The sequence below is a fragment of the Corvus moneduloides genome, chromosome 11 (genome assembly GCF_009650955.1).
Source record: "Corvus moneduloides isolate bCorMon1 chromosome 11, bCorMon1.pri, whole genome shotgun sequence".
Classification (NCBI taxonomy): domain Eukaryota; kingdom Metazoa; phylum Chordata; class Aves; order Passeriformes; family Corvidae; genus Corvus; species Corvus moneduloides.
This window is the reverse complement of record NC_045486.1, coordinates 17839266-17852975: the sequence shown is the minus strand read 5'-3', so window position 1 is coordinate 17852975 and position 13710 is coordinate 17839266. Positions and strand designations below refer to the sequence as shown.

At 50.1% G+C, this 13710-nt stretch overlaps 1 protein-coding gene across 4 annotated transcripts in view; it reads right to left on the bottom strand.

Annotated features, from left to right (window-relative positions):
• Positions 1 to 13710, bottom strand: part of RAD54L2 (RAD54 like 2) — a 68294-nt gene that overhangs the window by 2771 nt on the left and 51813 nt on the right. For 3 of the 4 annotated variants that reach the window (XM_032121376.1, XM_032121378.1, XM_032121379.1), the window contains 14 exons: positions 12937 to 13133; positions 12082 to 12424; positions 10649 to 10826; positions 9917 to 10168; positions 9251 to 9369; positions 8830 to 8945; positions 7722 to 7821; positions 7180 to 7385; positions 5775 to 5950; positions 4861 to 5057; positions 4552 to 4748; positions 3959 to 4048; positions 3290 to 3382; positions 160 to 3073 (listed from right to left, as the gene is read on the bottom strand). In XM_032121376.1, coding sequence (XP_031977267.1) covers positions 2085 to 3073; positions 3290 to 3382; positions 3959 to 4048; positions 4552 to 4748; positions 4861 to 5057; positions 5775 to 5950; positions 7180 to 7385; positions 7722 to 7821; positions 8830 to 8945; positions 9251 to 9369; positions 9917 to 10168; positions 10649 to 10826; positions 12082 to 12424; positions 12937 to 13133 — 3253 coding nt within the window. In that variant the 3' untranslated portion in view covers positions 160 to 2084. Of the gene's footprint in view, positions 1 to 159; positions 3074 to 3289; positions 3383 to 3958; positions 4049 to 4551; positions 4749 to 4860; positions 5058 to 5774; positions 5951 to 7179; positions 7386 to 7721; positions 7822 to 8829; positions 8946 to 9250; positions 9370 to 9916; positions 10169 to 10648; positions 10827 to 12081; positions 12425 to 12936; positions 13134 to 13710 lie in introns of those variants that run through there. The other variant, XM_032121380.1, reaches the window with a different exon arrangement.

Sequence of the window (13710 nt, the reverse complement as noted above, 5' to 3'; positions counted from 1 at the left end):
AGGATATGTTAAAGAAGAAAGCACTATTTTAATGTTTGTTTTTTTTAAAAAAATAATTAAAATAATTTGCATAGCTAAACTGTTGATCTAAGGCTTCTATGAATGGTGTGGTTATGTTTGACAGACAATGTCCATTAAACAGAGAAAGACACTAGGAAAGCCCCGTAACATTTTTTATTATGTTTCCGTAACACACGCGTGCACACACACCCCTCTCTCTCTCAGGAAGGGAGGTCCCCATCTTCCAGCACCCCTTTGGTGGAGGATGTCAGGACATCCTACCCTTTCCTACATCTAGTTGGTCCCAGCAAACACCAGTGACTGCAGCTTCCATGGCCTAGGGGTCCCCTACAGCCTACCACCAGCTTCAGGGACATCCAACGCAGGCAAGCACAGCTCCTGCATGGTGACACCCAAATGTGACACGGAGGTTCCTGGGTTTCAAGTGTCCATCCTAGTGCGTTCACACACGCAGTCACATGCTCCAAGTCCAGCTGCACCTGGGTATCCCAGCCTCTCCCTAGGAGCCCTGGCCCTGAGGAGCTGCCAGGGTGCTCACTGGCAGGGCCAGGACCAGGCTCTGCACTTGTGGGGCCGAGCAGGGGGGGGCCGCTCCCTGTGTGGGGAAAGGCACTTCCCCAGCAAGAGCTCTGCTTTCCCAGCTCCACACACCTCACAGCTCTCCTTCTTCTCACTGGGAATGAGCACAGGAGGCTTCCACATGTGCTCCTCCACCTGCCCCATGACAAAAGGATTCCATCCTCCCTCCAGCTGCTCAGCACTCAGAGCAGCTCCTGCTCTGGCAGAATGCCCTGATAGGGCACATCCAATCGGTGCCACCCAGGTCAGCCACAGGCCACCTCCACAGTTGGCCCTGCTTCTAGGCTAGGCTTTGGTAAACCGTCTGCTTCTCCCCAAACAGACAACCCAACAAGCGACCACTTCACGATGGAGGCCAGCTTTTTATTTTTTTTAATATGGAAATTAATTTAAAAGTAGAAAGAAAGACTCCCCCAGACAATAAATATTATGCCTTCATGAAATAAATTAATGTAGAGATTCTGTGCAGGGGGAAGTCCCTCCAGTCACAGATTCAACAGCAACTGGCACTGGTCCAGTGTCCCCTCCCAAACTTCTCCACTGCCTGGTGCTGTTCAGAAGCAGCAGCGAGCCCACCCACCCCTGGATCTGGTGGGCCACAGCAGGGTGAGACGTGGCCTTCACACAGCCTGGCAGGAGACAGGGAAGTCACCAGAATTCCCCTCTGATGGCCAAGACACTGCTCCACGCATCTGGCCTGGCACACAGAGGTGGCATCAGACCCACAGGGCCAACCTACCTTGGACGGGACCCTCCAGAAGGGCCTGGGGGAGCCCCCCACCAGAGCCCTGGCACAGGAGCCTGCCTAGAGCCCTCACACTAGTCTCATGTGAATTTGAAGAGGGTGACAAATTGTGGGGTATTTTCTTTTTTTTATCTTTTTTTTTTTTTCTTTCTTCTTTTTTTTGACATCAATCCCCTCCCTCCCTGCCCCAACATACACAATGTAGAAGCCTCCCCATTCCCTCCCCATTAAAAACACTTTGTCCCCAAGCTCTGGTGGAGTCACCCCTGGCCCACCCTTCTCGCAGTGGGAGAAGTTCACAGATAAGGCAGTTCATGTGAGAGGAGCTTGGCCCTGCCAGCGGTCAAGCCCGCGCCTCCAGGCCTGAGAAGGGCAGTGACTCACAACACCAAGCCTCCACGGCCAGACAAGACAGAGAACAGAGACAGACAAGACAGAGCATGGGGGGAGGCACTCCTACAGTTTGCATTGCTGCTTCCCTCCTCCCCTGGCTCTTGCTCCCCCGGCTCTCACAGGTCCACTCTATCCCTCTCCCATCTCCCAGCCCCTAATACAATTCTTATCCTTGACAGCTAAAAAACAACAAAACAAAACGAAAAGAACAAAACCACCCCCACGCCACACCCTTTGCATCCTCTCCACCCACTGCCGTGGCCCAGAGGGAAAATCCTGACTCCCAAAAAGGTCCTGCAACTTTTGCCTCCTGGCAGAGCTGAGACCGAGCAGGAGCTGGGCCTTTTTATTTCCCTGTGATCTCTATGACATCGTCGTCTTTGTCCTCATCATTAGAGCTGCATCCCACCTCTGGGACCTCCTGGGGTTCAAACTGAGGCACCTGGGACCGAAGGAGACCCCCAGCCGGGTAGCCCGAGTGAGGGGACATGTAGCCAGGGTAGGCAGATGCCATGCTCCTGGGAAGGCTGCTAGGCAAGACGGGGGCTGGGAAAGGAGCGAACATCCTGGGCTCGGGCAGGAGTGACTGCGTGAAGGGAAGCGAGTAATTGGGCAGCACCCCTGTCAGAGAAGGGTTTAGCATGAATGAGGGGACGCTGGCGGTGGCTGAGGTAGCAGCAGAAGAGCTGGCGGTGCCGGCTGTCAGCAGAGGGTCAGTAGTCACAGGGAACACCAGATGAGGGTCTGGGAGTAAATTGGGCAGCTGGTAATAAGAGGAGCCAGTGCCCATGTACAAGGAGTTTCCTGGCTGGGAGGCAAATGGATGGGTTAGGTTGTGGTTTAAAGAGACAGGAGGCATGGTGAACCCACCAGAGACGGGGTACCCGTGTTCGTACGGCTGCACGGACGATGGCAACTGGCGCTTCTTCTGCTGCCTCCGGGATTGCTCCTCCGGAGCCGACGGCGACGTTGACTTGCGCTTGTTGCCCCGTAAGTCCAACACCGGGTGGGCATTGCCGTGCTGGCTGGTGGCTGGCAGGGCCGAGGACACGGAGGGAGCCATGCAGTGAACCCCCACGCGCTGCTCGGCTCCTTGGGCGGTGGCGCCGGGCGCGTTGTCCGTGCGGGCGGCGTGGCCCTGCGCCGCGTTGGTGCTGGGAGAGCTGTGGCGGGACTCGCGCGCGGCCGCCGCCTCCGCGTACTGCTGCAGCTCACTGATGATCTCGGGGCTGTCGGGGGAGATGGGCCGAGTGAGCTCCTCGGCGCTGGGGAGCTGCGGGGATGAGGCACTGTGTCTGCCATTGCTTGTGGACTCCAGGGAAGAGCTCTGGGAGCCTGCAAACAAGGAGATGGGGCAGGTGAGAAAGATGACCTCAGAGAAAAACCTGTGGGCCAAGAGGCAACAGTGGAAAGGAAGGTGGGAATATCTCGGGGAGATGGCGGGGTCAGCTCTAAACACAGACACGATGGAATACACCAGGGAATACTGCCGCATACCCTCCAGTAGGAAAGCACATGTGCAAGCCCCACACAGCACCCACGGGCCCCTACCTGAGGCAGCTGTCCGACGGTCTTCATTGCCCTTTGGCTTCCCAGTGGTCCGTATGGCAAAAATCCGACCGTCACTGGTCCGGATATACGTCCCTGGAACACAAGCAGGACAACTTTATTCAACAACTTCATTACTATTCCAGTCTCAGCTCAGGACCTGAATCTGTGAGCCTGCAAGGTTCCTTGGGCAAGAACAATACAGCAGCGCTACACAGGCCCAGCCCAGATCCTGTAGGGAGATTAGTGTGGAGCTTCTACCCCCTTCTTCACCCTTCATTTTCACCCTTTCAGCTTTCCTGGACCGGAGATCACCCCCTCCCAGTGTGCTGCCAGTGGGAAATGTGGAACTTCACATTTGGAACAGTTTGCTCTGGGAGAACCAGGGAATGTTTGGCTGCCTCAGGACTTGCAGTGAGTATTGTGAGAAGGAAGAACTGAGCCACGAAGTTCAACAGCTCCTCTCAGGGACAGGAGCAGCCACAGCTGCAACAGCCCTGCAGCATCAGCACACCCAGAGCATGGGTAGCAACAGAGTCACTGCAAACTTTAGACCTCGTCTCCTTCTTGTTTCTTTTTTCTCAAAGGACTGATTCATGGCTTTACATAATTTTCTTTCCTAATTAGCACTGGCTAGGACCCTATCCACAAATCTTAGCAGGACAGAATTACCTTTTGTCCCTCGGATGATGTGGATGCTCTCGCCAGCACTGATTCTTGCCTGTACATCAGTGGATGTGTTTGTACCCGGAATCACAATATCTGGCAGTGGGGAAAGAAACAGAATAGTGCCTGTTAATCTACCCACCAGCCACAGCCAGGAGAGAGCAGGTGCACCACCAACCCCTTTTTTTGCAGTGCAGTTATCTCTCCTATGTGCTGTGCTATAAGCAAGCCCTGGATTTATTTCTACACAGCACAGGAAGGCAGCAGAGGCTGCCAAGGAAGGCTACCAAGGAAGCAAAAGCCAAGCTGTCCTGGCACAGCATCTCCAGGATCACCAGTGACAGTACTGCAGGTCCTATCAGGGAAAGTTCACTCCCAGCAATCCGCCAGGTCCATGACTCTTGCATACCTGCAGGGAAAGTCCTCCAGGCACAGGGGAACCACTCAAATGCAGAGAGATAGTATCTTTGGCTCTGATGCCCATCTGCCCACAGCCCATGTGGGCATCAACAACTCACCCTGATCCTCAGTTCACCATGGGCATCCTCAATTTACCATGGGCATCACAACCCAACCCACTGTGAGCAGCAGCAACTCACCCGTGGTGGTAACAATCTTCTGCACAAAGACACCAGCTCGCTGTAGATAGTTGATGGGAAAGTTGACAGCAGGGTTGGAAGTTGAGGTTGATCCTGCACTGCCCATGGGGACGTGCCGGGGCATCATTGGAATGGGGGTGGACTGAACTGGGCGGACGCTTGCCACCGGTTTGTCCTCACCCTTGAGGGCTGGTCGCCTAGTGAGAGAGGAGGGAGGAGAGTGCAGCACCCGCCCCACAGGGATAAGCATCCTCTGCCTGCTCATTTCATGTCTACAGCCTGGGGAGAAGGGAAGGGGCAGGTGCTCACCAGTTCCTCTGGCTAAAGGCAGGGATGCTTGTCAGACTCTGGTCACTGGCTGGGTAATACTGTGCGTAGGACGGCCGGGTGTAGGGGACGGATGCTCGCTTTTCCTCCTCATAGCTCTTCTTGGCTGCTTTTTTCTCTGCCTTGGTCAGCTTGTGCTCCTTCCGGTCGATCAGCAGTGACTCGTGCTGAAAAGGCTCCTGCAACCCCACAGCACCGCGGTTCTGGCACCCACAGACCGCAAGAGGGAACCAGCACACCCCGAACGGCAGCCACCCGCTCCCTGCGGCAGCCTTTCTCCTTCCCAGGCTGGCAGAGCTGGCCACGGCAAAGCACGTGTGGGGGACAACACTGTGGATGTGACCAAGGCTCATCTTGAAGGGTGACAGTCAGCTAATGCCATCACCTGCCCAGCCAAGGCCATCACTTAGCATGAGCACACAGCAAAACCGAGGAGCTTTGGCCAGGCCAAGAGCACAAGCACTGAGCCCGCCACAATGTCACACAGCCCCCAGAACCCCACAGCACCTAGCACAGGCCCACTCTGCAGCATCACCCCACAAGTGATACTCCTGACAGCACAGGCCAGTGCTGCCTGTCCCAGCTTTAGTTTAAAGTCACCCCAGGAAAAGAGCTGGTAGCAAGCTGGGATATTCCACTGCCACCTTTGCACCCAGCACCAAGTTGAAGAAAGGGATGCCTGACAACCTTCCCCCAAACCTGTACAGGACAGAGGTGTTTCTAAATGAGTGGAAGATATCACAGGGAAGGGCAAGGATCTTTGGGTCATCTCTAGAGAATTTTCTGCCTATTCCCACCAGCACCCAGGTGCATCCTTCTTGCCACCATGGTCCCATCTCACTGCCAGACTCCTCCAGGCCCATTCCTGCCTGTGCAAGGAAGCAGGCTGGTCTTACCTTGGTGATGAGGTGAGGATACTTGAGACAGGCTAATTGTAGAACAGACTCCTTCATCTTGCTTGGATTGAGGGAGAGCTGAGCAGGGTCAGATTCTTCTTCCACAAAATGCAGCAGGTTCTCCACCTCCCGTCGAGTGAAGTTCAGCACTGGGTTCAGATCATCCACCACCCGATCTGGAAAAGAGATGAATGGAGTGAGCAGAGAAGGGAAGAGCTCAGTGCTGCCTACCTGCTGCCCTTCCTACACTTCTGTCCTAACACAGCTCCCTCCTTGCAATCTACACAATCCTCGGAAGTATTCAGTAAATGTCAGGGCAAGGAGAAAAATCATCATGTTCAGAGCCGAGCCTGTTTGACCAAGTCAGGCTGACAAGTGCCTGTGCTCCAGACTGCTCAGCAAAGCTGTGTAGGTCACCAAGCTCCTGGCAAACAGGAACACAAAACTAATTGTGGCTAGTGTCCCACCTCATGTAACAAGGCTGTAAACATACATGTCCTGGGACAGAACTGCAGCCACATCAGCATGTGTTCTCCCACAAATCCCACCAAAAAGGCTCAAATTAATAACTATGTATTAAAGTGGAAAGCTCAGAAAAGCAGCCACATTCCCTCCCTCTCAAGAGCCTGAATGTTTTCCTTGAATATTCCCTCTGGCACACAGGTCAAATGGGAGCACATGGAGAAAACATCTCTATCCAGGACTCTCCTGGGAGCCAAGCCAGCTGCCAGGGGACTCCACCTCGAGTGCACAACAGCAAACTGAGCTGATCACGCTGGACTGCTGCCTCTGGAGTTGGGTTTTGAGCAAAGAAGGACACAGAGCTCTCTTTGGGTCACCACAACCCTCAGCTGCACATTCTATGAGAGCAGCTTGACAACTGGCACAAACCACCATGAAAGATACTTTCAGTACAAAGGCAGGTCAGAACCACAGTGAATTGATTATTCTTGGCATCTAAGCAAGCACTATAAGTCAAAGGTACATTTTAATTTAGCTATTTTCCCTCTCTCACTGCAGGAAAAACGGAGACACAGAGCTATTTATGGAGTAACACCCAGTTTAAATGAGCAATACCCAGGCAGAGGGGAACAAAGGATGAGCACCCCCCAAGTCTCCAGTCTGTTGCAGCAGCCAGAAGAGGAGCAGAGAAAGTAAATGGCACAGCAATGGATTGGGACCACAACCTTGTTGCAGGATGCTGGCTCTACCACCATGAAATTCTTACAGAATCCCACATCAATGCTAACTCAAACATCAAACATAGCCCTGAGACAGTGCCTATCACCTCTCTGTCTGGTTTTCAACCTTAAAAAAAGCAGTTACAAATCCCACAGAAACAGGACTTACAGGAGCTAAGAGGAGTGAAAGCTGAGAGTGGAACGTTGTGTTCATCCACACTTACCTGACATGCCCTGCTTGGAGATCTGACGGTCATAGATCTTCTTCTCCAGGGTATAATCAGAAACCAGTCTGTAGATGTGGCATGGCTTCTTCTGCCCGTAGCGGTACACGCGGCACACGGCCTGGGCGTCGTGGCACGGGTTCCAGGAAGCATCAAACACCACCACTCTGTTTGCTCCAATGAGGTTGACACCCAAACACCCAGCACTGGAAAATTAAGGCAAATTTCAAACTGCTGCCATGGCCGATTTCCAAAACTTCTACAGGGGACAATCATCACAGCCAAGAGTCCATAAAGGGTCTATGGAAAATTTCCTCCAGTCAAACTTTAAACCCAAGTTTGGTTTTCAAGACTGTCAGGCTTGAGGTCTAAGGTTGCAGAGGCCTAAGGCTGAAATCCTACATCCCTAGGGAATTCAGAAGCAGATGGCACTATCATACCATGGAGAGTATATTACAAAGGAAGTTAAGAACTGAAAACTGACATGCATCCAGAACACAGTACGAGTCCTCCCACGTGCCCTTCTGCTCCAGCCAACTCACCGTGTGGATAAAAGGAAGAGCCAAACAGAGGTGTTGCTGGGATCATTAAACTGGTTAATCAGCCGTTCTCTTTCCGAGGCAGAGGTGCTGCCATCCAGTCCTGAGAAGGAAATTAAAGATACATTTAAAAGCTCTGTATGTTTGGGGGATTTCTATCAGAACAAACCCACTTTCCAAACACTGATCTTTGAAACTGGTTCCAAACCAGTTCTGGATCTTTTCAAGTCATGTACTGCAGGATCTCAACTGGACCACTCTGTACCTGTAATATGCCCAGCCAGGCAGGTGCAATGCAGCCAGCCAGGTTGGGACTTGTTCAATTGAAAGATCAAGTAAAACATTACTCAAGCTTGTCAGTGCCAGGCCTGGGAGCACTACAACACATTTAGCCCATTAAGGCTCAGCTTTAGGCAAGATGGATAGCAAGCAGGAACAACAGGAACAAAGGCCTCGCGTATGCAGGAAGCTCCAGGAACCAAGAGAAAGCAAAATTGTAAAGCCTTTGGCAAACCCCCAGAAACTGAGCACAGAGGGCACTGGTGTAGAGGAGTGCAGGGAGTGTCATGTCTCTGTTCCTGGGCAGCAGCTTGCTTCTGGCAGCTCTGCAAAAATCAGGAACACCATATCCACCACTCTTCTCAGTCCTGGCCTGTAAAGTAGCCACAGATACTTTACAACCCATACCAGAAAAAGATTTAAAGCTGGGGAAGAAGGGAGAGGAATTCACAGCCTTGAGCAAGTGAAAGCATTCCACAGTGATTCTGATTTTGGAAGCAAGATCTAGCAAATAGCCAACAGGAAGCAAAAAGTATTTTTTGCAACTTTAAAAAAGCAGTAGTGTGTAAGTGAGGTGTCAAAGATGTCTAACATCTTCTAAGTAAGATGTCAAAAGAGGATTTGGAAATTACTGGCTAGCTGCCATCCAACTGACATTGTCTTCCAAAACAACTGAAGTAAGAACAGTCTGAAAGAGGTTCATCAGAAGAATGCTTCAGCAGAGCATTTTCACACCCAAAGACAACTAAAAGGAGATGGTGGGCGACTTTCAGGAATTAGTCCTTCACAGGATCAAACAGTGTCACAACAAAAGAGAGGAGGCTGCACTCACTGTAGTAGTTGATGTTTCGGACCCAGTTATGAACTCCTCCATCTGAGCCTGGAGGACTCGGCATCGGTCTCTTTGCCAAAAACTCTTCAATGACAGATAAGGTGGACAAGCTCTGGCTGCAAAACCAAGATCTCTGTTCAGGAAAAAGCCTCCCAGCAGCAAAAGTGGAATATCAGAATCTTTCCCCAACCATGACAGAGCTGATGGTTACAAACCCTGTTTGTGCAGCACACTCCTCACTAGTAAATGTGACAGTGGCAGAAGTATAAAATCCATGGATGAAAATCAACATTAATACAAGAAAGGAGAGAAGGGGAACTGCCACACCATTCACCCTGTGTAACAACCTGCTAGTACCAGGGGGGATCCAACTGCTCCAGTATTTAATGACTGTAGGATCAGCTGTTGATACTCTGCTTACCTGAAGACCAAGATCTTGTCTCCAAGCTTCACACTTTCCTCAATTAGGTGGAAAAGTAGCACCATCTTGGGTGAGTTCTCCAGGACTCCCGTCTGGTAGTCACACAAGATGTCTTTGGCCTACCGAGAAACGGGAGACTATTACAGGTGGAGTTGCTCATTCCCTGTTTAGTTCAACAACCCTGTCTCAAGGTGAGAGAAATAAATCATGGCAATGAGGTTATTTACATCCAGTTGTTTGAGGTGACAATGTTATTCTCAACTACTGCTGCTACCTCCCATTCCGAAAGCTCCAAATGACAAACTTCTTTGATGAGTATCCTCTTAATCTGTCATGACTCTTATCTCAAGAGCTTTGCTCCATCCTTCTAGATTTACCACCATCTTATTTAGATCAAACTTCATCCTAACACCTTTATTTAGAATAGCAAAGTCCACGGCCTTTTTGGTCAGATGAGAGCAATGGCATAAGAGTGCTGCCTGCACTTCTACCTCATGAGAGTCACAACCCCCTCCTAGCGCCATGCTTTTCAAGATGCTCTGTGGTAAAGAGAACATAAGAGAAACCCACAACTCAAACAGAAGAGTCTTCTCTTTGCTCTGCTTCAGAAAACTGTCCAGCCTTTCAGGCTCTCCAAATCAAGAGTTCTCCAGCAGTGACACTCACCCACTCATAAGTTACGACCTGATTTGCTCTCTCCTGAAAAGGGTTGAAGCCAACACTCTGGAGGAACTTGCTATTAGTCGCTTCTCCAACTGGTGATGCCAAAGTATTACTCTCTGTTTTGACTTTAATTCCCTGAGGCTGGCAGCGGGAATTAGTACTTGCTGTGCTAAGGTCATCCACATCCAAATCCTGCTCATTTGCCAGATTCTCCTTTTGCAGAGCTTCATACAACACATCTGGATGGTTCCAGATCTGAAGGGATAAAGAAAGAAAGTGGTTAGACCTGCACTAGTCTGCTGCTTGCCAATGATTGTGACCTGAAAGCCCCCATAGCTATTCAAAGGAAGGAACTAATATTTCTTCTGGCTCTCATATCTTTTGAAGTGCCCAATTCTTTCCTTGAGAACAAACCAGGAGGTCACTGTGCACCCCACACAGCACAAAAGCAGAGGAAGCTGCCTGTTTGCACTACAGCAGGTAAAGTTATGCAGTTTAAGATACCAGCCCAGACTGTTTCAGCTGACGGCAGCAGGTTTCTTGCACAGTTTGAAAGAGACATTTAACATCCCTGCAGTCCAGTTCTGGCAGCAAAGATAACAATACTGTTGAACCACTGCAGAGCACTCTGGGGAGAGATGATGTCCCCGGCCTTCTTTCACCTTCTCTTCTGACTTACATTCCCCTTTCCCCAACATATTAGAACACTTCTTTGCATCTTCTGCTAAAACCTACCTTACAACAGACACAGAAAGCTTTGAGTGGGTTCAGTCCCAGCCAGCCACTGTTGCCTGCATCTCGGAACCGGTTCATGAACTCCGTGTAAAGGGCCCGCTGGATCTTGGACAGACGTACCAGAATGACATGTTCTTCCTTAGATGGCAGCTGAACCTTCAGCACGTTGTGGCCTCGCCTGTGGAGGAAATAAAAACAGTGAGATAAATACAGGGAAGGGAATTTCCCAATATGATCTCCCTGTGGCTGCCTGTAGGGTAAGATTTGAGTTCTTGCCCACCCGGCTGCAGGGAGAAGGACTTCTAAATTGCATGTTTCTCTAATGCATGTCACTTCTGAGATACTCTTCCTGCAGCCAAATACCAATTGTAAACACAATTACAAAGACCTCAAACATTACAATCTTCTAGCACAGGTCACAGAGTTAAGAGGGTGATGAAAGTCCTGTTTTCCATGGTAGCTGAAAAATAGAAAAAAGGCGTAAAGTCTATTTTCAGCTCTGCCAATGATTAAGACACTTCAGACCATCATCTTAGAATCCTCATCTGAGAAAAAAATGCTGGTTTGTTTCCAGAGTGGTGGAGTCACTGTCACTTTTCTTAATATTTTCATGAAACAGTTTCAGATCCTTGGATAAGAATGTCACAAAGCACACAACCAAATTGGCTATTAAGCCAACAAAATAAACCTGAGGTCACTCTGGGGCAGTTAGACGTATAGTTCTCTAATATCAGAGTCTGTGGTACCAAAGCAAACCAACTTTAGTGTGGTCAGCAGGGCCAGGGCAGTGACCTTCCCCCTGTACTCAGCACTGGTGAGGCCCTGCCTTGAATCCTGGGTTCAGTTTTGGGCCCCTCACTACAAGACAGTGAGGTGCTGGAGCATGTCCAGATTCAGGCAATGGAGCTGGGGAAGGGTCTGGAGCACAAGTCTGATGAGAAACAGCTGAGGGGGCTCAGCCTGGAGGAAAGGAGGCTTTGGGGGGACTTCTCTCTCTCCACAACTACCTAAAAGTAGGTTATACCCACGTAGGGGACAATCTCTTCTCCCCCAGGTAACAGTAGTAAGACAAGAGGAAATGGCCTCATATTGTGCCAGGGCAGTCTAGATCGGATATTAGAAAAAATTTCTTCATGGAATGGGTAGTCAGACATTGGAACAGATAGTTCAGGAAAGTAGTGGAGTCATGAACCCTGGAGGGATTTAAAAGACTCGTAGATGTGGCACCTGGGGACAAGGTTTAGTGGTGGCTCTGCTGGGTTAACGGTTGGAATTGATGATCTTACAGGTCTTTTCCAACCTAAATGACTCCACGATTCAATAAGGCAGCCAGATTTAGTTGTAGTACATAAACTCAGCCAACAAGCCAAGTAACTTGGGATGAAGGAGCTGTTTGCATGGCCTACACCCCTGAGAACTCCCTGTGGACTCACCGCTGCACGAAGCCCTCCAGCAGGCTGTGCAGGACGTGGCTGCGGTACCGCATCAGCCGCACGTCCTGGGGAGTGCTGTCAATGCACTGCCCGTTCAGGATGGGCCGCTCAAACATGTTACTGAACTCCTGCCGCGAGCCCAGGAAGTCAGGCCGCACAAAGTCCACCATGCACCAGTACTCGATGAGGTTGTTCTGCAGCGGGTACCCAGTCAGCACCACCCGCCGGCGCGAGCGGATGTTCTTGAGCGCCTGGGAAGTGCTGGCATGGCAGTTCTTTATCCGGTGTCCTTCGTCACAAATAACCACATCTGGGCCAGGGCGAGACAAAGCCTTCTCAATCCCTGAGGACAAAGGAACATTACGTTTTAGTTAGAGATGGATAAGACAAAGTTCTGATTTTATAAGGTCACCAGCTTCATAAAAGAGGGGTAGTTCTGAAAGACAAAAAAGCAGTATCTATGGGTGCAGAGAGCAAGGCTGATGCAGGAGATAACATATGACTAGACACTGGTTCTGATTTAGCAAAATGTGGTAATGAGCAAACATGACTGCTCCTTGATTTCTGCTCAATGACCTGCATTGCATCAAGTTGGGTGTCTTGCATCAAATCAGAGGGGCAAATCTCACACTGACAAATCCCACAGTTCAGTGCACTGAATTCCACACTTGCAGCTCTTTCAAGAAACTAAAGACTCAGACAAAGCACAACAACCTTCTCCCTCCAAAGACACAATCCTGCCCAGCAAAGTTTGATCATGTTAAAAGCAAGTTACAGGTTGTTTCCTTGTGCTGCCACAGCTGACAGCCAGCTGGACAGCAGAGTCACACTCTCCCTCAAGGGCTGACTTCCCACCTTTCAGAAGCTCCTGCTGCCGGTCTTCCTCATCCAAGTCAATAATGACAGGGCCAGTTTGTTTCTTTGTTCTCTTCTTCCTGCCAGTGGCAAAGGACTTCTTCAGTGAGAGGAGACGGTACATCTCGTATCCCATCAGCAGCACACCACCTTCTGTCACCCAGTCATTCACCACCTTTGCACGTGCAGCTGTCGTCCTACAAAACAACCAAATAAACTGTAAGCTTTACTCCAGTTTCAGGTTGAATCACTGGATTGGAGTCTGTTGAGAAAAAAGACCAATGCATTAATTAAAGCACTTTTCTCACATCAAACCAGATGGAGGGATACAATTACATTTCTTTGGGAAACAAACTGATACAGAGGGGAAGAAAAGCCTTTTATGGGCCATGGATAGCAGTGTTGAGACTGACAAATCCTTACAGGAACTGAGGTGTAGAAGTCTGTCATGCACACAAGCATATCAAACTCAAAGAGTTCCCTTTTTATAGAGCTGTTGAGTCTGCCTCTGCAAAAACCATTTTCAGAATGAGCTGCCAGTGCACATGGTTTTAATCTTTGGTTGTTTATCCCCTGTTGTCTCCTCCAATGCTCCTGTCCCTCAGGCTTCCTTCCCTTCCAGCCTGCTCAGAACTGGTTCAGATGAAGACACTGTCTTTGCTCAGTCCACCACAGTACATCAGATCCTGGCCACATGGCTGGAGTGACATCAGCAGATTCACATATATCCCACCCTGAAGGTGAAGACCTCAACAGGTAGGTGTATGAATAGAG